Source organism: Oryzias latipes, chromosome 20 (assembly GCF_053564925.1).
Source record: "Oryzias latipes strain Hd-rR chromosome 20, Olatipes_Hd-rR_3.1".
Lineage (NCBI taxonomy): Eukaryota > Metazoa > Chordata > Actinopteri > Beloniformes > Adrianichthyidae > Oryzias > Oryzias latipes.
The window spans coordinates 4,689,449-4,714,466 of record NC_136256.1 but is presented as its reverse complement, the minus strand read 5'-3'; the positions used below and the strand labels follow the sequence as shown (position 1 = coordinate 4,714,466).

At 39.0% G+C, this 25,018-nt stretch overlaps 2 protein-coding genes across 10 annotated transcripts in view; one reads left to right on the top strand and one right to left on the bottom strand.

Moving 5' to 3' along the window:
- Window positions 1-25,018, bottom strand: part of LOC101167997 (sodium channel protein type 5 subunit alpha) — a 254,888-nt gene that overhangs the window by 52,049 nt on the left and 177,821 nt on the right. For 5 of the 9 annotated variants that reach the window (XM_078938898.1, XM_078938896.1, XM_078938899.1 and 2 more), the window contains exon 23: window positions 21,796-21,828. The exons of the other annotated variants lie outside the window; for them this stretch is intronic. In XM_078938898.1, coding sequence (XP_078795024.1) covers window positions 21,796-21,828 — 33 coding nt within the window. The remainder of the gene's footprint in view (window positions 1-21,795; window positions 21,829-25,018) is intronic. 9 annotated transcript variants of the gene reach the window in all.
- Window positions 10,322-12,511, top strand: LOC144988468 (uncharacterized). The gene is made up of 3 exons (XM_078938906.1): window positions 10,322-11,411; window positions 11,700-11,868; window positions 11,982-12,511. Exons 1-3 carry the CDS (start codon window positions 10,454-10,456, stop codon window positions 12,103-12,105), a joined length of 1,251 nt encoding a protein of 416 aa, XP_078795032.1. The 5' UTR covers window positions 10,322-10,453; the 3' UTR covers window positions 12,106-12,511.

The following is a 25,018-nucleotide window of genomic DNA, read 5'->3' as shown; positions in this document are numbered from 1 at the left end:
TATATCATACAAAGGGATCAAAAAAGTCTGTGGGGGGGGGGTGGTAACATGCAGCAAATATACCTGCAGACAGCAGCTGCACATCTGTCAGCGGCACACCTCAAAGGGCAGATTTGTGTAAAAGGAAGTCAACTTGCAGCTGGGTGGACAGAGCAAAAGCTTTTAAACATGACTGATTTCCTGCATCTGATTCACCTTTTTCTGGAGGAAAGCACAGTTTAGGGAAACAACTACTTAATTTGAGTTTCTTCGGCTTAAACTGAATCACACAGCTGTGGATCCATATAACCTTTTAAAAGTTGATGAAGTTCTTCAATGCTAAAAATCCTTCTAAGCATTTTGTGGACTAAAAGATAAAAGAAAACACAGGAAAGCAGCTTAAACTTTGTGAACCAGACACACGGATTCTGGTTGTATGTTCGCTCACCTGTGTCCTTGTTTACATGGTTTTCTTGATTTTTGCGAAGTTTGTAATTGTAACTAAAAGAGCAATTAAAGCCGCAAGCGGCGTTGTATGGCCCGCAGACGAAACCCGCCTTCCACACCCATCTCAACGCACCACCGCCGCTCTCACCGCCCACAAATTAAAAGCTAGTCAAGGCTGCGTTTGCTAATTTTGCTACCTATGCTAACTATGCTAACGTGGCTAAAAGTGCTAGCATTGCGATCAGCATCATGAACTCTCTCAGAAAAACACATTACGTAAAATGCTAATTATGCTAACTATGTTAGCTATGCTAATTTGGCTAAAAGTGCTAGCATAGCGATCAGCATCATCAACTGACTCAGAAAAACACATTCCTCCATTGGTGAGAGCTATATGTCATAAGTTGATAAACAAAAACACTTTTTCCAAAATGGCGGCATTTCTGTTGATTTTATCTCCATAGCAACCATTTTATATTTTGGTCCCCTCGGAAGGACGAACAGATTTACGTCAGTTTGGGACAAATTTGTAAAAGTAAACTTTTTGTTGTCCTTAGCAACAGTGGTATTATGCTAACCACGCCCACATTCCTATGTTTTTCAATGTATTCAGTTTCAGGCATGAATGCATGCATTTAAATATCACAGTAGTCCATTGAAAAACATAGGAGTTATAACAGTGCGCCACTTTGCTAGCTCGCCACGCGCACGCCGTTCAAAAATCTACAACTTCTAATTCCAACATTTTTTCCACAGTAGCTTACCATTGATGCCAGAGAAGTTTCGAGACGATCGATGAAAATTTCAACGACAAGCTTACGTTTGAATCCGGTGGCAAAGGTGTTTTTTATAGAAAATTCAAGATGGCCGCCTTTTCCCGAGGTCAAAGGTCGATGAAACTCCAGAGGTGATTGTAAAACTTACGTTAGGGACATGCGAGTCAAATTTCGTCAAAATCGCTCAAAAAAAAGTTCATTTTTCCATATAGTGTAAAAACGCGAAAAACTCAAAATGGCAGATTTTGGCACAAAATGGCCGGCAAACCATAGGTCGTGTCGCCATCAGGTCATGATTTCAAAACTTTGTTTGGATATACTGGACAAAGTTCTCTGGGTTTCGTTAGCCAATTCTTAAAAAAAAAATCAGAGTTTTTTTTTTTTAAGCCGAGTCAGCACTTTTTATTGCGATCGTTTTTTGATTACCACGGCCACATTCCTTTATCGATTTTGTCGTATGTGACATAATTTTGTTCAGTGTGGGTCAGCGAATCGCATATATCATTTTCCGGACATTCAGATAAAATATGTGCGAGCTAGCTAAAATGGCGACGGTTGCGAGCTCGCCACACGCACGCCGTTCAAAATCTACAACTTCTTATTCAAACATTTTGTCCAGAGTAGCTGGCCGTTGATGCCCGAAAAGTTACGAGACAATTGATGAAAATTCCAACGACGAGTTTTCGTTTGTATCTGGTGCTAAAGGTGCTTTTTTGAGAAAATTAAAGATGGCAGCCTTTTCCCAAGGTCAAAGGTCAACGACACTTCTGTGGTGTTTGTAGACTGGAGCTGGCAGCAAGTGTGTGCAATTGCGTGAAAATCGCTCAAACAAAAGTGTCGTTTCCCCATGTCGTGGGAAAACACGAAAATTGCCAATTCTCAGAGTTCGCCACAAAATGGCCGCCAAGCCGTAGGTCGTGTGGCCGCCCCGTAATGATTTCAAAACTTCTTTGGGATATCCCCGACACGTGTGTTTTGGTTTCGCGACTGTATTTTGAAGTACATTTTGTTGGGCCCCATACGCGATTTTCGGCCCTTTCATTTTTTTGACGGGATCGCTGGCCGTGATGTCATCGTCTTCGGGGGGGTGACGTTGACTCTGTGGAAAATTCATTTGCATTTTATCCCAGGTGCGTGCACATTTTGGTGACTTTTCGAGCATGCGGCGGGGGTCACATTCTCGCTAAAAGGCGGCGAAGTCGTCGTCCCAACTGCGAAAACAATATGGTCCTTGCAGTCAGTGACTGCTGCTGCGGGCCATAATTAAAAGCGGAGTATCATTTTTACATCCTAAATGGCACACTATATATAAGGCGCACCACACACTAAGTGAGGCAAAGGGTCAGAGACGCGTCTTTCAGTCAGTCAGACTTTATAAACTACGTTCACAGTAACTCTAGAACTTGTTTGTAATGCAATACACGTTAATCGCATCACAAGCATTCATTAGCATATTCACAATAGCTGTAACTCCCAACTGACTGATACCGCTAAAACAGATGTTACTGTCACTACCTCCGTGACAGTGGCCATGGTGCAGTGGAAGGGCGGTCAACCTCCGATCGATGACTGCGCGTTCGATTCCCGCCTAGCCCGCCCATGTGTTGAAGTGTCCTTGGGCAAGACACTGAACCCCACCTTGCCTCTGGTGGAAAGTTGGCGCCAGTGTTCGGCAGCGGAGCCCCCACCAGTGTGTGAATGTGTGACTGGGTCTGTGACTGGTAGAAAGGTAGAAAGCGCTGTAGAAGTATACGCCATTTACCATAACTCCCAACCATGTTAGGAACACGTAAAAAAAAGCAGTCCGATACTGCTACATGTTAGCCACGTTAGCGTATTCACAGCAACACCAAACGTTTTGACAGAGCGCCTTCTCAAAAACCCTTCAACATCAGTGAGCACAACTAGAATGAATCCACATATAAGGCGCACTGTTCTTTTTGAAAAAAAATAAGGCTTTTAAGTGTGCCTTATAGTGCGGAAAATCCTGTAAAGTTACCTTTAATGCTGTGATTAGTGACTGGCTAAGCTTAGTGTTAGCCCATCAAATCTGCTTCTGTTTTAAGATATCCAAATAAACTAGAGGTTTAAAAATGTTGGTGCCCTTCAGGGCCTTTAAAGTTTTTATTAAAGCTCTATAAATGATAAATGATGAAGTAATAAATAAAAGACCAATTTGATACTTAAGGTCTCTTTTCATTGACTGCCATTACCGAAAGGATCTAAAAGGTTTTTTTCAATCTATCAGAGCTCTGATCTAAATACCTACCAAGCAGTAAGAAATACTAATACTTTATCCATGACAAGTTATTAAGGTAGCAAAACTATAAATAACCAACTTTTGCTAAAATGTTAAGATGGGGAAATTTCCAGCCAGTGAAGCCTTTACCACAGACTTTACCGCCTGACCTCCAACTGCGTCTGCTGACCACTTGCAGCGGCGGCTTCACGTTTCACTTGATGATAAAAAACATAATCCATGATTTATGATGGCATTAAAGCCCTGGTCAGCCATTTAATCATTACATAACCAAACCAAGGGTCTATTAAACTGGAGAGCCCGGGCGCCTTAACAGCTTCTATTTACAGTGAGCTGTTTGTGTCTGAGAATAAATAGCATGCTGCCGATCTAGAGGAAGAGAAAGGAGAGAACAGAGGCCAGCAGAGACAGATGAATGCTAACGCTGTGGCGTTCACTGCTGCTGGACAGACTGATGAGCGTCACTGTTAGCCATCACTGCAATCTTTCATTTTCCTGCAGAACAAGGTTTTAAACTTGGTTACATAAATCTTGAAAAGCCCCAAATTTGACAGAGTCCTCTGATGAGCTTCAAGAACAAACCAAAGCTGCCAACAAATCAGACTGTTTTTATTTTGGTAGGAATTTTTGACTTTAAACTTTCCCAAAGTTGATTCTTTCTTTGTGTGACATTAGCCGCCTTTACATAGGCAAAAGTAATTGGAATGAACGACTGATCGGAAAGAAAATGCGTCATGTAAACGCGCCGTTCGGAATACTCTGCCCCGATCGGACTCGTTCGGATCAGAATTTCTTTCCGATCATGATAGGTGGGTTATACCGATCGTGGAGCATGTAAACGGTCATTCCGATCGTGTGTCACTTCTGCTCTGGTTTACATCACGCATAAACGGTGTTTCGCTTAGAGATAGCTTTGGAGCGCATACGGGACCGACCAGCTGCTCTGCGGACGCCTCGTGAAAAGCGCCGCTCCGCTCTCACCCCGCTGGCTCTCGCCTCTCTTTCACCCCTCACGAGAGAGATCCACTGGCACCCGAGTGACCAGAGGAGCTGGATTAATAATTGTGTGTCTGAAGGGGGGAGGAGGCTTTTTTACGTGTGCGTTTTGTTGTTTTGTTTTGTGTGGGAGAATTCAGACTGCAAGCCGTCCCGTCGCTCTGGGTTAGCGGCTGCAGGACTCAGGAGGAACCGTGTTCGAACAGAGCTCGGCCCGCTAGCTCACAGAGTGGCTTTGGAGCGGTGTGTGTGATCTTTTCAGAGCAGAAATAAATGTCGCGTGGTGTTACGTGGATTTGTGTTTCCAATTGTGTCTCAACAAAATAAAGGCTGATGTTATTCCCACACATTTACGTGCAGCCAAGATGCAGATTGCTGCGTTTCTCGCACGGTCCTGGATTTTGTGTCCATCAGGCTAATGATGTTGTTAGCCCGTGTTAGCCTGTCCTAAGCCTTCTTCCAGGTTAATTCTTCCACAAAAAAGCACTGACCACACGGATTAAATATAACAATGAGCGAACAGGCGCTTCATAATATTAATAACATTAATAAAAGCACGTTTGGAAGATCGTCTCGTATTACGGAGCTGCTGCACATGCTGTCTGTCTGTGGCAGCGGTTTGTTTACAACGGGACCTAGTTCCTCATCCGGGTGATTTTACACTACTGCGCATGCCCAAATCATTCATTCCGACCGAAAGTGTGAGCCATGGGAACGTTTGTTCTAATCGGACAAAGGTTTTTCTGTGTCCATGTGCACGGGTGAATTTTAACCCGACCATTGATCCGATCAAGATATTCTGCCCATGTAACCTCGGCTAAAGACAACCAAAAAGGTCTAAACCCTGTAATGGAAACCTAAAGTCTTCTGCTTTGATTCCAAACAGCTCTACTAAAACCAAAGTGTTCAACAGAGATAAAATAACAGAATCCACACTGCAAGGAACCCCAAGTTTAATCTGCTAAACAACACTGTAAAAAAAAACTGTATATTTAACAGTAAAAAACCGTAAAACCATGACAGGAAAATCCAGTAAACTATAAAACTGTTTAAAACTGTTATTTTGACGTAAAGTTCCTGTTAATCAGTTCACATGTAAAATTTGTAATTAGTACATAATTTCTTTGGAAAAAATACATAATCCTACCGTAAATCACTTGGACATTGTTATTTTAACGGAAATTTTCCATAATGCGTATAACAGTCAAACACTGTTATTTTTACAAGTTTTTATTGACAAAAGCACAGGTTTTTAAGGTTAAATGTTAATGTGCAGTTGCTGGGATATGTTGTGATTTTTGCAGAAATTTGAGAGTATGGTAAAATTTACAATTTATGTCCTTCTGGACTTAATAAGAACTTTTAATGCTATTATTTTTGAGAGTTCCTTACTTGGAATTCCTTTAAGTATAAAACCATAATGGCATACATGATAAATACATAAATGGCCTACAGTTGGAATTATGAAATATACATTTATACTGCAATGTTTCCAACTAAACGAAATGATCAGAATGAATGAATCTCTGACAAAGCAAACCAAATGCAGCTTCCGCTGTGTTTCTATGTTTTGAGGGCTTGCTGTCCCACATTTGTTCCATAATGAGCTTTTTCAGCAAATGAGTCTGTCTTTCAATCAAACCAGACAAGGCGGAGACACTTTTGTGATTGGCAACTCCTCTACTCAGACATTAGCAGCAGCACCCTAACTACATTGATGGAAGTTGTGTGTGTGTGTGTGTGTGTGTGTGTGTGTGTGTGTGTGTGTGTGTGTGTGTGTGTGTGTATATATATATATATATATATATATATATATATATATATGTTTGTGTTTGTGAGAGATTTATTGGTTGATTGCGTATTTTCACATGTTCAGATTTATTTATTTAATTATGAACAGTTAGGGACTCCATACACATTAACCCGAGAGGTGGAAACAATAAGGGTCTTTTTTATTTATTAATGTCTCAATTAAAATAAGAAAAATATTACAAGGTTCAGAAAAGGCACAAGCAGTAGGCTGCCTCCTTAGATTAGCTGACTGACAAGCATACAGAGAGCAGCTGCGGGGCGGGCACTGCCAGCGCGCTATGGGTATTTCCTGCTTTCGCCCCTCAGTACCCGGCAACCTCGCGGCGCCAGCTGGTTAAAAAAACGAATGAACGCCGCAACCCCGCCAAAGTCCAGATATTTCAACTCTTGCCCTGCTGCTCCCAAAGCTCATATTACGCTGAACTCCGATCACTTCTGTCCGATCCTGACGCGCGAATCGCAGGCGGTGTGAATAAAGCTTGATACACCACGGCGCCTAAATTCAAACGGGCCAATCAGCGCATTGCATCAGACTCCTGAGCAGAGCTCCTGCTTAGACAGTTTGGACTGCTCGGACTGTTCCTCCCGCTCGTCACCGGCTCAAGATTTTCTTCGGAATCGGCATTACGCCGCCTGTTGCGGACTGAATTTATTTTATTTTCAGCTCTTTTTCCACCGACACGACAAGAAAAGTGTGTAAGTTGCATTCTTTTTCCTCGTTTATGTTTTGTTCGTTAGCACTGCTGTGAGAGGTTAGCTAACTTTGCTTCTTGGTGGTATAGCATGTATCACTGTAACATATGCGGAGAATCTGTTCAGTCTGTGAAAGCTTATGTTTTACATTGCAGACTGCATCGTAATGAGCCGCGATGTATTTTTAAATGTGTTGATCCAAGTTGTAAGCAAGTGTTTTCTGGCTATGCTGCTTTAAAATCTCACTTTTACCGCAATCACATTGACACCACAAGAAACTTTCAGGAAGTAAAGTGTGACGTATTCAAATGCACCGTCTCCCTTTGTGAACATCAGTGTGAGGGAACAAAAGCTTTAGTTGCACATTTAAAGAAACATATAGAGGAGGGCCGACATGTGACTTGTCCAGTGAAAGGATGCCAAAGTGTGTTTTCTGTTAAATCCACTTTTACCTCCCATATGTCAAGAAAACACAAACGTTTAGAAAATGTGATTTTCAGGTCAAACTCAGAGACTCAGTCACAGAATCCAACTACAAGTGACAGCCTACAGGAGGTTACCGGTGTCTCAAATGCAGAAAATTCTTGCATAGATGGGTCCAATTTTGTTGACCTTTATCTTAGAAATGTATGTATGTTTTATATTAAACTACAGGGACAGCATCTTCTACCTGCATCCACCATTCAAACCATTGTTGAAGAAATACAAAACATTCACGAATTAGGACAGATGTACACACTTAATAAACTAAGCTCACTTCTAAAAGATATGTCAGTTTCAGATGAAGACATTAAAAAAATCTGTGATTCAGTAAAACAATCAGACATGTTTTCAGCTTGTCATACAGGGCCAATGAGGACTGCTTACTCAAGAGTTCAATGTTTTAAAAATGTGTTCAAATATGTGGAACCCCAGAAAGTTTTTTTGGGTAGAGATGAGAACAGGACAGATAGATTTGCCTATTATGTACCTGTACTAAAGACTCTGAAGAACATGCTGGAATCCACTTTTTGGCAGGGTCTTATGTCAATGGGTCCTAATGTCTCAAATCTGGATGTTCTGAGTGACCGTTGTGATGGTAATGTGTTTCTGTCAAACACATTTTTTCAGGAAAATCCAAACAGTCTCAAGCTGGTTCTATACCAAGATGCATTTGAAGTCGTAAACCCACTTGGTTCTGCCAAAAAGAGGCACAAGGTTTTAGCTGTGTACTTTTCCCTACTCAACATCCCCCCCCATGCTCGATCAAATGTAGATCATATGCAGCTAGTTTTACTCTGCAGAGAGAAAGACTTCAAGGAATTTGGCCATGACAGAGTTTTTTCAGAACTCATGACTGATTTGAAGGTGCTGGAGGAGAATGGGATAACAATGGCAGATGAAAATGTTGTGAAGGGAACTCTCTACTGCATTGCTGGAGACAACCTGGGCTCTCATTGTATTGGGGGTTTTACGGAAAATTTCAGTTCATCACTGTACTTTTGTAGATATTGTCTGTTAACTCGAACTACATTTCAGGGTGCTGATCCAACAGTCTGTGGAGCTCCGCGAACACCAGACACCTACAGATCTGCCACAGAACAGTTGAAAAGAGAGGATGTGTCAGAAGTGCATGGAATAAAGTTCAGGTCTGTATTTAATTCTTTACAAAACTTTGATGTTTGCACACCTGGCATGCCGCCATGTCTCGGTCATGACATCTTTGAGGGTGTCCTCTCTTACGATCTTGCTCTTTACCTCAAGTACTTCATAAGCACAAAAAAATGGTTCACTTACAAAATTCTGAACAGGCGCATCAAGCAATTTAAGTACACAGGAACTGATGCTTCCTCCAAACCTTCTGAGCTGAGTCCAAAAACCTTGAAACTTAGTGGACAAGCAGTTCAAAATTGGAACTTCTTGAGACTTTTACCTCTCATAATTGGTGACAAAGTGCAGGACCCACAAGATGATGTGTGGCAATTAACCTTGCAGCTAAAGAACATTGTTGACTTGGTTTGTGCTCAGCAAATCTCCAAGGCTCAGGTCACCTATTTGGATGTTCTCATCCAAGAATATTTAGAAACCAGAAAGGCACTGTTTCCTAGCATCAACTTAAGACCTAAACACCACTACTTACGACATTATCCAGGACTGATCCTAAAATTTGGTCCACTCATCAGACTGTGGACAATGCGGTTTGAGAGCAAACATAGTTACTTCAAAAGATGTACCAGACATCTTAAAAACTTCAAAAATTTGTGTTTGACTCTTTCAGAAAGACATCAGATGCTCCAGGCTTTCCTTTCTGCTGGGTCAATGAGCCCTCCAGCATTGCAAATGAGAGATGGCTCGCCATTTTACTCAGAGCTTTACAGTGAACAGGTTAAAACGGCAGTTCTACATTTTGGCTTTACTGAAAGAAACACAAAGATCCCACTTGATGTCATGTACAATGGAATAACTTACAGGAAGGGACAGTTTGTTGTCACCAAGTATGATGACTCAGTGGAGTTTGGTCAACTTCTCCTCATTTTTGTTAAAGATGATTCTGTTGTTCATTTTCTGATGAAAATGCATGTTGCAGAATTTCTTTCTTCCTACAACATGTACTCTATAAAAAATGACACTGGAAGATTAGAATGCAGACTCATCAGTGAACTGATTGACTTGTGGCCATTGTCATCTTATGTGAACAACGGATACCAGATTGTTCCACTGAAGCACAGCATCTTGTCAGACTGAATGCCTTAATGCAGCTGGGCTGTAGACCAAACGTATGTCTGTATCTCCTCACAGATATGGCTGAATCACAGTTGCTGAAGAACATGGGGGATGCAATAACTGAAGTGCTTCCAGACCTTCCTGATGAACTTGTCAAGTTGGTTGAAGAAACTTTGAAAACACTTGGTGCAACAACTAGAGATGATTTGAAGTATATCACAGAAAATGATTTGCTGCCTGTGTTAAAGCCCATACAAGCAAGAAGATTGGTGGCTTCCTGGACCCAAAATGGTAAATTTAAAAGATTATTATTGAACATGATCAAACCTATTAAACATGATTATAGAAGTTGGGGGGGTTTAAAAGTAGTTTTTCTCAATCCAAACATGTTGTCATCTTTATTATTTAACCATGCTTTAATAAATCTGCTATTCAGAAAAAAGTTTTTAAAAAATGTGCTGGGAATCTATTAAAAAAACCTAATTAATCGCAAATCTGTTAAAAAAATCGTGAATGATCTTCAAAAAGTAATAAATCAGAATTATTTCCTTACGAGTTTATTGGAACAAAAAAGTAAATTAAAGTTTTCTCAACAACACTTAATACATTACAGCAGTATTTGTTACTTTAATCTATTGCTATATTTTATTTTACAGCCTCAAGCACCTCAACACCAAGTGCTGGACATTCCTCTCCATTGCGTGTCCTTTCATCTTCACCTTCAATCTCTTCTTCACCTGGATCTTCCACCATCACTTCATCACCTTCAGGAATCCAAACACCAACAATGCCAAACTGGGTAGATAGATTTGAAATACCCTGGGAGAGGTTTCCTGAAGAGCTGATACAGAACTTGGAAAGGCAGAAAAGACCAAGTGCAAGACAACGACGAGCAATGGTTCGTATTGTTGTCTCTGAAATGATGAAGCTTTGTAGGAATCCAACTAAACAAAACACTACTGAAATAGCAAAACAAATGGTGGCCAGGTATCCAAAGTCTTTTCAAGATGTGATTGATGGTGATGTTATTGGACTAGGATATCATTCTCTAGTAAAGCAACTTCAGTCAAGAGTTGAAAATGTCAAGCGACCCAACACACCAAAGGTTATAAAACGCAAAGCAGCGTCAGATAATGATGACACAGATGAAATACCTGCTGAACAAAGAGCAAGTGTTCAAGACACTTATGGCTGTGTTAGCTGGGAGCCAAAGTATTTGCCTCTCTCTGAAACTGTGGAGAGTCAGCTTGAAAAAAAAGAAGAAATGAAGAAGCTGTTCAAGAAAATGAACTACAGCGTAGATCTTGTGAAAGAACTAGTGAAGTGCACCTACTATACGCAGCGTAAAGACATCAACAAAGGGGCAAGCATCCAGAAACTCTGCGAGGAATGGCCTTTTCTCTTCAATGAGGTTGGAATGAAAGAACATTTCCAAAGACTGACTGGTGTTAATCTGATTGAGACCTTCCTTGCTAATGTTGACAAAAAGGGGGCACGTCTGCTAAACTTTCTCAAATGTGTTGATTCAAAAAAACGCAACCATGTGCTGAAAGCTCTTCTCAAGCTTCAGACGGAAAAAGGTCAGTCCACCGGATGCTCACAAGAAATCATTGAGATGCTGCTTCTGTTGCTTGTTCACTTTGATGAGAATGAACGGCTTCTGTTCCGCTGTGTTGAGATGACAAGCCATTCAGAAGATGTGGAGATGGACAGCGTACCACCAACACCCTTCATCATTGTCTGTGGTAAGTAACTAAAAAAAAGTTTCTTTTTTTTTTCTGGTGTAACCACATGACTGTAGACGTTTGATATCCAGGTGCTTGACACTGGCTAACAGTAACTGTGTTTCCATAATACACATGCAAAACTTTATTGAAAGATTTTTTTTAACAATACCACATGACAACTTTTGATGGGCTGTGTGATTTCTTGTGGCGTGCCACAAGTGTCTCACTCCCCTTCATTCTTTTTGCGCTTTCTCAACTAGTTATCAAGCCTTTGATCAGGATTCTGTCAATTTTTTTCTCTTTCAGGTTCCTCCTGCTTCTCTGCTGAAACATTCATGCTGAGCATCGACAGGCAGATTGTCAATGACAACATCTCATCCTTCACCTCCGCCATTTGCCTAATGTTTGGGAGTTATTACTGTTTCAATATACACTACCCTGTGGAACTTCGTTCAACACTGGAGTTCCTCCAAAGGTAACATGCATTTTTTTAAAACATTTTTGTGTGAATTTGTCAGATTTAGCAATTTGATATCCAAACACAGATGTTTAAAACCCTGTATATTTTGTGTTTTTCATTATTTGAAGGTGTTTCTTTTCGATTAATCCCGAGAGAGGCACGAAGGTTGAGTGCAAGAAGAAAAAAGTGTTCTCAGTCAACCCCAGAGTCCTAAGTCTCATCACAGACATTGCTGACCATGAATGGATCTAGAACTACCCATCTTTTGTGGAACAACTTGGAGCTGGATTACATACTTTGAGGATGTTCTTCTGTTAATGGAAGCGTTACAGTTTGGAATGTGAGTTGGACGTTTTTGATTTTGATGCATTTTATAAGACACTTTATGTGGAAGTACTGATTAGAACTAATTGGAAGGACTTGCTCAGCTATCTCAGTGCCTCAAGTGGGAATGTAATGTTTTCTTTTGGTTTAAATTTTGATTTTGGTAAGTTTTTAGCTTTGTTGACGCCATGTTTTTTGACAGTTAATCGGTCTTGACCTTTGAACCTGCTTATGTGCAGTTACATCTCTGAGCGGGTGTATTGTTATGCTTCTAGTTTGGTTTTCCACAAGTAAGAGAACTTTTTTTTTAATTGCTTATTCTTGATGTCAATGAGAAAATTATTTGGTTTATTGTGGAAAAATCCAAATATCTGATGTTCTTCTTCAGATATTAAATAAAATACTTAAATTGAAATCTGACGTGGACATTTTGACTTGTGCTGTATTAAATAATCTATACTTCGTGTATTAGGCTTGCAGATGAGAATGACTAAAAGTACAGATGTATGAAAAGTTTTGTAGTTTCTGATAACGGCAATTAAACTACAAAGTTGGTTAGATATTTTAATTCTATTTAAAAAAAAATTCTATACATAAATAATTTGTCATTTAAGCTGCCAGGATTTTATCATAAAATTAGCATTAAGAAAAGTTAAAGTTATAGTAATTTTACAGAATTTTCTTTTATAAAATCATTTTCATTGTAACTTTTACAGGGAGAAATTTTTGTTTTTATTGACTTAGCTTTTTTTTATTGTTTATTAAGGGTGAAATATTGATTTTTTTTTTTTTTTTTTTTTTTCCTTTAAGTAAAAACATTTTTTTTCTAGAGTGAAATGTCAACTGTATGACAGTTTTTTTTTTTAGCGTGAAATCAACAACAAAAATATGTTCATGCCGTAAAAATGGAAAAATGTTTCACCGTAATTTTTACGGTACTTTTCTGGCAACCACAGCTGCCAGCGTTTTACCGTAAAAATTATGGTTTATTTTTTATTTTTCTTCAAGTAAAAACATTTTTTTCTAAAGTGAAATATTGATTTTTCATCAAGTAAAAACATTTTTTTCTACAGTGAAATTTTGATTTTTCTTCAAGTAAAAACATTTTTTTCTACAGTGAAATATCGATTTTTCATCAAGTAAAAACATTTTTTTTCTAAAGTGAAGTATTGATTTTTCATCAAGTAAAAACATTTTTTTCTACAGTGAAATATCGATTTTTCATCAAGTAAAAACATTTTTTTTCTAAAGTGAAGTATTGATTTTTCATCAAGTAAAAACATTTTTTTCTACAGTGAAATTCTGATTTTTCTTCAAGTAAAAACATTTTTTTCTACAGTGAAATTTTGATTTTTCTTCAAGTAAAAACATTTTTTTCTACAGTGAAATATCGATTTTTCATCAAGTAAAAACATTTTTTTTCTAAAGTGAAGTATTGATTTTTCATCAAGTAAAAACATTTTTTTCTACAGTGAAATATCGATTTTTCATCAAGTAAAAACATTTTTTTTCTAAAGTGAAGTATTGATTTTTCATCAAGTAAAAACATTTTTTTCTACAGTGAAATTCTGATTTTTCTTCAAGTAAAAACATTTTTTTCTACAGTGAAATTTTGATTTTTCATCAAGTAAAAACATTTTTTTCCACAGTGAAATATTGACTGTACGACAGTTTTTGATCGTAAAATCTACAAAAAAAATATGTTCATGCCGTAAAATGAAAAAATGTTTCACCGTAGTTTTTACGGTATTTTTCTGGCAACCACAGCTGCCAGCGTTTTACCGTAAAAACTACATTTTTTTTTTTACAGTGAAAGATGAGACTTGAGCAGAACAAACAGTAGAGCTATTGATTCTGAGCTTCTGTACTTCACTTTTAAGTTTTAAGACCTCTAAACTAACAGATCACAGAGAAGTGATGATGGTGAAGAATGCAGAACCTGCTTTGTTCAAAAGTTGAGATAATTTTATGAGAACAAAGCACTTTATCCCAAAAAGTGCACAAAATCCTGCTGCACTTGTGAGTGTGAGCATCAGCAGTCTTGTTTGGGTGCTGAAGCCAAAGCAAGACCTCTTTTCTTCAAGCTGGTTCTAGTGTTGGAAACCAGAGCCCGCCTCAGCTCCACTTCTTTTGCTTTCAACCTCCTAAGCATCAGCGCCTGGCTCTCAAAACTGGATACTAATAGGGAACGAACTGTATATTACAGAAAAGGAAAGAAAAGCCTTGTTTTGATCATGCCAGCAGCTGGATTACCCTGGAAACCCCGAATCTCATTCTTCATAGCAGCAAAACATGAATTTTCTCAACAAGACATGTCTGAAGATAAACACTAAGCCTTAGTCTTTTCTGGATTTTACTGTTTCCATTTCAACTTTGGTTGTAAAGTGATCCTGTAAATGTCAGGAGCAGATCTACGTCTACAATGCAATGCAGCAAAGAAAAACATCTTCTGCATTTGTGATTCTGGAAAGAAGGCTAGGAAGTTCAGCCTGCACAATGAGGCTGATGGTGCTGAAGCTGCTCTTTCAGTTCACCTTCACTAAGACAGCTCCACTTGAATCTACCTGCTGACTAACCCTTTACAGATCTCACGACTCACTAAAACATTATTTACCCGTCTATCTAGGTCACACACTTGCAAACACAGTCCGTCTGAAACAATAAAACATCATTTCAAGTGTTCCTGAGACAGGGACGAGGCTCGCCAAATAACCACACTGGAATGATTAATTCACATGTCAGGAGATTACAAATTTAACAGAAAAGCAGCCATGTTACTCATGGAAACACCACCTGTGCATGTGACAGTGCCTGAGATTCATTGATTGTCCCTGCAGGTACAGTAATAGTGATGAGTGAACAAGCATCAGTGCAGCGGCTGCCGCTCTTGTCAGGTATAGCTTCACTAATCAGAGGCAAAGACGATAATGTTGGACATCATGTTGAGAAACACTCACGTTAAATACATAAATACGTTAAAGCCTAACAAAACCTCAAATGTAGAACTCGAAAAGAAATCGGAAAATGTTAAAGGTACATGTGGGGAATAAGTATCTCCTTTTAACTGGTTAAAGAAAATGTTGAAAATGTTTAGGCTCCCAACATTATTAAAGTAATGACTAATCTGAAGTTATTTACCCTGTTAGCACCTTATGGCAGCGGCAGCAGCAGCATCATCCTGTATAACCATCACAGCTCATTCAACATCTAATGATACAATAAAAGCTCAGTGTAACAGCAGACACACGAGCCATGACTTGCTAAGGGTTACCACTAATGTTACAAGGAAAGGTAGAGTTTTAAAAGAAAATAAAAGCATAAAAATAACCAATGTCTGTTGCAACATTGAGGCCTACTACCGTTTTACTCACCGACAACAAAAAAAAAAGTTTTTGGTTGTTGTGGCAGGACTAGAAAACGTGCATCCCTAGCTATGAGGACAAACCCTTTTCTTCATCTTGCTTCTCCTCTTCCTCCTTTCTTTTTTTTAAATGGGGCACCAAATTACTTTGACCTTTTTTCATCTCATTGGCGTTTTGGCGCTTGACAGTAAACTTCCCCATCGAAGAAGTCAGCTAAACCAGTTTTCACCTTGGTGACTTCATCGTTTTGTGTTCCATATTTCTATTTGGCCATTTCACACAAAAACTGACAAAAGAAAAAGCAGAATTTTGTACACTTGTATAGAATGTCACCGTATGACTGATTTAAAAAATATTTTATTTAGTAAAATTCCACCCCCCATCTTCCTCCCCCATCCGTCTACTTAATTTGGGAGAGAACCGCCGTAGAACTGATTCCCCACCTTCCCGGTGCCTTCTCAGCAAACAGGTTGCTTCAGCATGGCACCCTCAGAATAAGCGGCGTGAAGAACGCCAATTTGGCCATCAAAAATGCCGTTTTGTAAAAGTAGCACTTAATTTACGTCATATTGTGTTGTCCCAAGATGGGGATAAAAGGGTTGTTTTGTATGTCGCATACAAACCGCGCATCCAAAACGCGCATCCAAAACGGCGTTTTGTTGTGTCACAAATGGGTGTCGAAAACACTTTATTGTTTGAAGAAAATTGGCCAAGGCTGAAGATGTTTTTCAGTTGGCTGCCAAAGCCCAGTGATTAAGGCAGCAGCACTTTGTTTTTTCCTCATGCGGGAATTGTCAGTTTAACTCCAGGGATACACACACAGGTATCTTTGTGTTTTGTTATTTTTTTCTTTTGCTGACTTTTAGTGACTGTTTTCTATTTAATTGTAGTTAGTATTTCTTTTTTGCTCTTATTGTTCTTCTTAGTTTCTTTACAAATATTTTTTCTTGATAAACTATTAAAAATATCAAAACAGGCTTTCTTTGTGGCAGACTATAAAGAAATCTCTTTTTGTAGTTATCACATTACCAAACCAACATGCTGTTACAACGGAAACGGTTGATTCTTGTTTAGAAATTGGGAAAAATCCTTGAATGAACAAATCTTCTGTGATAAACCGACGTCTACTTTCAGCAACATCTGGTAAAATATTCCTTGTTAAACTGCAAACATCCCTAATTTACCAGTGTTCACAGGTGGCCCAGATGAATGGTTCACGCCTTATAATGTTTATCCTAGAAGTTACGTAAGTTCAAATCCACTAGGCTATGGAAGCCAACCTTCGGCCTGAGCCACTTTTGAACTTGCTATAATGGTGTTTTTTTTGGACACACGATTTGTATACAATAAGACGCAGCTTTTTACATCCGCCTTTACATGCTACTATTAAAACATGCATAAAAAGCTGCATTTTTGATTGCCAAAACTGCGTTCTTTATGCAGTTTTTCCTGGCAATTTGTGATCCCTTTTGCTTGCCATACACTCCTGTCAGTTTAGCGCGTGCACCTGCAGCCGTTCCAAACACCTTGAAATAAGAGATAATAGAAAACCATAGCGCAGAGCCGGCACCACCTTTGAATTGGCGCCCCAGGCAACCGCATGTACCACCTGTACGACATGATGACGGCGAAAAAATGTTGACTGAATTGACTTCATTTGGTTGGAACTGGAAGCGCCCTTTTCTACACGTGACGTGACACTTACTCTGTTAAATACAATTAATGGTCTGGCATGAGGCAACTGCCCTCCAGGAGGAGCTTGTAAATCCTACGAATATTGCCAAGTTTGTGCTAAGTTTGTATTTTGATATTATATGTTATCTGCTTCTTTTCTTTATCCAGGTTAAGAGGTGAAAAGCTCACCTAGGAGCAAGCTCTCTAAGTTGATATATACTGTATAAACACTGACTTGACCATAAACACAAGGATATTGACATGGGACTCTGGTTACAACAATCTTTTGACTAGATCTGTCCTTGTCCAGTAATCCATAACTATGGTAATTTCAGACATTTCAGTTAGAATAATGTAAAACTATGCTAAACAGCAGCTTCAGTGTTTGTTAAGGTCTGATTTCATTTGAGCAATTCTTGGAATCGTAGGTGAAAACATGAAAATAAGTGTTCGGCAGAGCGGATTTAAGACAAAAACATAGTAGTAGTCTGGTCTTTATGTCCAATGTCAAGGCTTGAAGCAGGAACAGTATGAGATAACAGAGGCATGGGGTGTTGGGGTGGGGGGCATACACCACAAGCTCAAAAACACACAAGCCTGAAACAAGACTTGATGCTAAAGAGTTGTGAAAGCAGCAATGCTCTCTGGCTCTCTCTGTTGTCCTGAACCCCCCAACCCCACCCCACACATACACACACACAATGAGTTTTCTCCCACCTCTGTGAGAACCCCAGCTGACATGATGTATTTACTGACCTTTCGGCCAAACCTTCACCCTGAAGGCTCAATGCCTGATCCCGACCAAGACCCCCAAACCACATACAAGCCTCCAAAATGGGCCAGAATTGCCCTAAATGCCTTTGTTTCAACCACATCTGTTCCTCACAAAGACAGCCAAATGTGCACATTCACTACAATTCACCGTCGGAGTCAAAAAACAGACGTTTTTAGGGGAAATATCAAGCTCAGTTTGGTTATATTTACGCTGCCCTTTCACATCAGGTCAGAGTCTGTTTGTAGTGCTGCTCTCTCTGCATTTGCATGTTTTACCTCACGGCTAACTGGACTGCTGCATAACACAGCAAAAGGGATGCATGGAAGGAGAACAACTGCATGCTGTAAATGGCACACTTTTTCAATTCTTTATTTGAGTAAAAGAGACAAAACATGCTGTCCAAAGATGCTATTTATAATATACAAATGATAAACAATTTTAAAGATATATAACAAAATTATTGAAAATTATTGAAAATGACATAAAAAAATAAAGATTAAACAATTACAAAAAGAAAATCAAAATTTAAAAAAGCGGAGGGACACTTTTGACCCTAAGGGTTCTCCAAGGTTAAGATAGTCTATACAGTATGTCTGCTCTTCACTTTGCTTCAATTTCAGAGATTTCTGTCGCTTTAGCAGTTTAGCCAAACAACACTAAAGCCAATCTAGTTTTCCTTGAACTTCATTCTTCAGCATTGTAAATGTTTTAGGGTTGTGACATCATGAATGGGGCCTGGTGGCATGTCTGCACAAGATCTTTAAACCTTTGAATTTTTAAGGCAGATACTACATTACAAGTAAAATGGTTGCTTTTGACCATACATGGTGTTTGAATAGTGTCAGGTTTCGAGCTGAGGAAGTTTCCAAACCCTGCAGAATTTAAACTCAGCACCAGCAGTGTTTACACTTTTAACAGTTCAGGTAAAGATTTGTCCCATTGATTCTTCTTTTGTCCTGCCATGGTAGCAATTTTTTATAGGGTAAGAGGACAAATGGGTCATTACCAGGATGGTAAGTGTCCTTGCAAATGTCCCTGACCTCTGTGAGACACCAAAAGGTGCAGATGATCTCCAGAGAGGGGAGCTGAAAGTCTCCTCTGCTGTTTTGATGACTCCAATAATGTGGGAGAAGGGGTATTCTTTCATGAAGTACCAGAGTAAATCATGCACATGTGTTCCAAACAGTGTGAGTCCTAGGACACCAACCCAGTAACATGGCAACAACCTATTGTTTGGCCCAAAAGCTGAGTTTTGTGTTTTGTGGAGAAACTTTTGGTAAAATAATCCTTCTCTGTAAAACATCATGACAGTAAGTCAGAACATTATATTCTTGTGCTATTGGTGTGATCCACATACGCATACTCTAGGTTCCTTAATAATTGTGGAATGAGCTTCAATTCTTAACCCGGCATTTGTTCAAACTCAGATAAGATGGTCGTGTTGGTCACTGGTATGATCAGCTCAGTCTGATGCAGACCAGTGGATCATCATTTTACATGTGAAGTAATAAAACAACTAGGAACCATGTAGCCTTTGAATAAAAGCAGAAACTAAAATGCAAAAGAGACAGTTGAAATAGTAACATGAAATGAAACACCTGACAGTTCATCTGATCCTGCTTTGCTTGCATATTTGAAACAGCTCACAAAAAAAGATGAAAGTTAAAAAAAAGGATAAAAAACATTTTGAGCATCAAGAAAGTAATTAAGGAATCTGCTTATCGAATACATGTGGACCAGTTAGAATGTCCCTTATCAGTGGGATCAGGAGACTGTGAGCAAACTAACTAGAGAGTGCATTATTCAGTTGGTCCTGGCTCATTGATGAGCTGGGTTTTCCTTTTTCATTCAGTTTGGTTTTCTGGTCAATGCTCCTTCAAATGCATTACAAGAACGTATTGCATGTCTGTGCCCACTTGGTTAAGTCCAATCTCATACAAAAAAGCAAATTAAACAAAAGGAAGGTATAGTAATTCAGGGGATTCCTCATCCAATTTAATGAGATTTTTTTCAGTCTGTCCTGGAGTGCAAATTTAGCGAGATTATTTCAGAATTTAATAATAACTGCAGAGTCGGTTTTAGGATTATATATGATACTGTACTTTGTATTGTGTAAAATATGTACCTGTTGTATAAGGGTATTTGCAAAAAAAGTGTGTACAGAAAACAACACATCAGCCGCGGTTACATGCGCAGTATATCTTGATAGGCTCAATGGTTGGATTAAAATTCAAACGTGTACACGGGCCCAGAAAAACTTTTTCCGAACATTCACATGGTCACACTTGCGGTGTAAATAAATCGTTTGGGAATGCGCAGTAGTGTTGAAAATACTGGAAAAGGAAATGAGTCCCACTGTAAACAAAGTGTAAACAAAGTTATGCAGCAGCTCTGTAATATACGAGATGATCCTCTAAACGTGCTTTTATTAATGTTATGAATATTATGAAACGCCTGTTCGCTCATCATTTTATTTTTAATTTGTGTGGTCTGTGCTTTTGTTTGTGGAACAACGGAGCTGGAAGAAGCTAGAGTTAGAAGAAAGGCTAACACGTGCTAACAACATTAGCCTTGTTTGATGAACACAAAATCCATGCGGGAAATGCCGCAATCTACATCTTGGCTGCACGTAAATATGTGGAAATAACATCAGCCTTTATTTTGTCGGGACATGAATGGAAACACAAATCCACGTGATTGTTTGAACGGTTTCTAAGGTCTGAGCAGCTTTTCTGCTTTGAAAAGCTCACACAGCTACCAGCTGTGTGTGCTGGTAGCCCGAGCTCTGCTCAGACACACAGTTCTCCTGAGTCCGGCAGCCGCTAACCCAGAGCGGCAGGTCGGAAGCCCTTCCCTCCCGGAGCGCACAGGTAACAAAGCACCACCGCCCTGTCCGCAAACACAAAGTATAAGTCCAGCTGCTCTGCTCACAGACACGGTTCACTTGCGCAGAGCAGCCGGTCGGACCCGTATGCGCTCCAAAGCCGTCTCTGAAGCATTGCACCTTTTATGTGTGACGTAAACCAGAGCAGTAGTGACACACGATCGGAATGAACTGTTTACATGCAACACGACCGGATAAACAATCGGCATAACCCACCTATCTCGATCAGAAAGAAATTTTGATCCGAACGAGTCTGATCGGGCCAGAGTGTTCTGAACGGCGTGTTTACATGACGCATTTTTCTTCCGATTGGGCATTCTATCTGATTACTTTTGTCCATGTAAACGCAGCTAATATTGGCTTTGAAAATTTCAAGTTCAAAACTTAAAAAATGTTAAAACTCCGAAATTGACTCAGTGCATTCCTTCGCAGAAACATTAATTTTTACATTTTTACTGAACAGCAAAAAGGCAGTGAGAAAGAACAGGTAAATAAAGAGGAGCGGTGGTGAGGAACTGAGTCAGCACAGGTGCACACATTCACCCACACCCCCGACATAAATATGAAATTTCATGTTAGACACAAAAGAAGAGAGAAGAAACATTTCTTTATTCTTTTCTCCTTCTACTCCAGCCTGAAAAGCATAAAATGTATTCCCTGACCTGTTTTACTGACCATGACCACAACACCACATTTTAACTCTGAAAATACATTCGGAGCTCACAAATATGAGAGTCCCCAAAGTGATGGTGCGATGTGACTGTTAAGTCCTAAGAACCACACATATACCAGTACACATACATAAACACACACACAGAGAGAATAAGACATTTCGCTTTATGAGTTCAGTTCCTAAAGAGTTGTCAGTATGTCTGAGAAATGTGACACAGAATCTTAGAAACTGCACACAGACTCACACCTACCTCTGTCTGTGGCTCAGTCTGGCTCTCTGTGCTCTGAATAGATGAAAATAGATGGCAGACACACACACACATACACACATGTTACAGAAACACAAAACACACACCAAATAACTTGTATTAGAGTCATAGAAGGGTACACACACTAATAGAGTACCTTTTAACACAAGCACATCACCAACGCAGTAGAGTGAGAAAAATGCAGGACCATAATGCATTGCCCGAGGTCTCCAATTCTGTCTGAGCAGCTCTCTTACTGCTGGAGTGTATCTGAGTATGTGTGTGTCTGTTTGTGTATGTGTCTGTTTACAGGAAAAAGAAACTGAGTAAAAATGCTCACAAGAGTTTTATATTAGGTTCCTTATACATGTTAACAACAGCAGGATAGATGTACAATAACAATGGGATTATTGGTATTGACAAAAAGAGATAATAGACCGCCACTTTGAAGTGCTCGTACAGAGAAGCAGGGATGTCCTGAGAGTTTTTCAATTATAAAAAATCTAGATATGTTCTATATCTGGAATATTAAAATTTCAATGTTGATAATGGTAAAAGTTACATCTTTAAAATATCAAAACAAACGCCCAATATTGTGAATCCTCAGAAATTATGGTTTAAGGGCCAATCCACAACCTTCTTCTTTTTAGACTTTTTCTTCTATCTACAGGATCATTGTATCAGCTTTGTAGATCAGTAAATAAGTTTTTATATCTTAATCTGACTTAAAACTAAAAACAAATACTTTCATTTTCATTTTTCATTTTCATTTCACACCTACAGATGAAGTGAGCATTGCTGTCTGTGAAAATGCAGGTGTGTTTGGTCATTGAGCAGAGCAGTTCATCTAATATAGCACAGGCACCCCACTCGCCCCCTCCACCACCACCCCCTTGTTTATCTGCCATAAACCAGACCTATTAAAAATAGGTTTAGGTTTGTCAAGTTAAAGCTCAACTGCTGTCTGAGGTTTTTGTAAAGGCTGTAGGGCACATGTGTCAAACTCAAGGACATCTCATTCTATGTGGCCCGCGAGAGCATAAAATGTTTTAATTTCTTAGAATAAAAAAAATAAAAATTGGTGTGTATTTATTCAGATCTAGGGGGAATCAGACTTGAAATATCAGATTGGGCAACTATACATTAGGACTTAAACACTGTCGATATAACTTAACCTGTCAGAATCAAATGTAAAAGGATTTATGTCAGAGTAACAAGCAAACATATGTTTTCTATGCAACTGTAATTGTCACTTTAAAAAGTTATAGGAAATAAATAATCAGTTATTTAAGATTAAGGAGTAGTTACATTTATTTTTCATTACATTTAGTTACATATGTAAGTTATATCTGGCCCTTAGAGGACAGCCGCTATGCTGATGTGGCCCTTGGTGAAAATGAGTTTGAAACCCCTGCTGTAGGGGGTCAATCTTCCTTACCTGTTATAGCTTCATTAGACAATTTCCTTAGAAAGTGATTTTAGATAAAAAACATTCATGCTGTCTTCAAATAAGGGGAATCCTCTTTTTTTTTAATTAAAAAACACTCATGTGCTGTTTTCTGTACTCTTTCTTTATTCTTGAAATCAGTTAATGTCTTGTTTACATTCCTGACCAAGTTGGGGACACCAGGATACTTGTCCGGCTACATTTACGTAGGGTTAAGCAACCCCCGTTCAATCAACCACTTCCAATAAAAAGTCTGTGTAACTGCGCGTAAATGTGCATTATTGGCTTCGGTGTTCAAAACTATCGTATTCATGCATAGCTACACATAATTTTAAGTTCATTTTTTGGGCTCTACATAAAAAACGTGCGGGCATTGAGCACGCGTTGAAAGATAAACCGGTTGAAATTTGACCAATCAAGAACTTAAATTTGGTAGTCTTTTTTAATCAACAAAAGTGCCAACTGTTTGAAAATTGACCAAGAAAGAAAACCAAGTAAATGTGATTTTTGTCTGACCAGAATAACAAGATTCACCAGATTTACACCAGGCCAACATTTTGCACCAAGCCTCTACCAACTGTGAGTACAAGCACTAGAATAGGTCAGCGACAGTCGAGTGTCAACACTGTATGCTAAAAGTGCGTTCAAGAACCCGCATTCAGCACTTTTTTTTTTAAACTTGTCCAGCCCAACAGCTGGGTAAACTGATGAGAACTGAGGGCCTCTTGTGTTGGACATATTTTACTTTAACAACAGGGGTTATGAATCTTCTGACAAACCAGAGGTATGCCTGAATAAACCCCTTTTGTAATCGAGGCCAAACTTTATTCATTTTATTCATATTTGAAAATCTTTTGTGTTGGACCGGACGGAAAAGGAAAGGAAGGAAGGGAATGAGTGCTAAAAAGTCCTTCTTTTGTCTAAATGGTTCACTTTTACAAATGAAGCTTTCAGAGGCGAATCCAAAACTAAAGGACTCCAAACCACGTGGAAAAGTAACACTATTCCAAATCTGTGGTACTGTTATCCAAAACCATTCCCAATCAGCATGTGGAAAAGAAGAAAACAGGAAGATGTGTTTTTCCTCCTCCAAATATAAAAGCTTTTGCTGTTTCATTCCTTTGCCTTTTCATCCTCTGTTTTGTCTGTGGAAAGTCTGTTTGCATTTACACTGAAGTGAACCACACCAGAGTTCATTTGCTAGTGCACAAATACTCTTATTATCAAGAGGACTAGAGTTCTCTTGAACAAGCTTTCACAGCTGCCAAACCAAGAGGAAGATCAGTAAAACATAAAACTGATCAGCGTGCTCCAAAACAAAACAAATGGGTCATATGACTAGAACTATTGTTAAGTTGTGTTAACAGTCAAAGAGCCAGATTTCTACATTGTTCCCTTTTTTATCATGGGGGAAACATTCCACAAAACCAACGATTAGTAAAATATGAAAAGTAGATTTATAGATGTTTTAAGGTTGTAAAACTCCTCACTACACAATTCCTACATTTTTCTCAGACAGGCATCAACATTTTCATACTTTTTCTTAAAACTCTTTAAACTCTCATAGTTCAAACTTTCATAGAAAAATAATTCCAGGAGTATAGAATGAAAACAAAGATCTGATTAAGATTTATATAACTTTGGCAAACTTCTATGCAGAAGACACAGCATGGAAGTGAGTGATGGATAAGACGAAGAGCCAGTCAGGACACAGAACACAGTGCACTGTTAAAAAAAAGCATGCAAAGTTTTGCTGAAAAACATCCACCAAACAGCGAG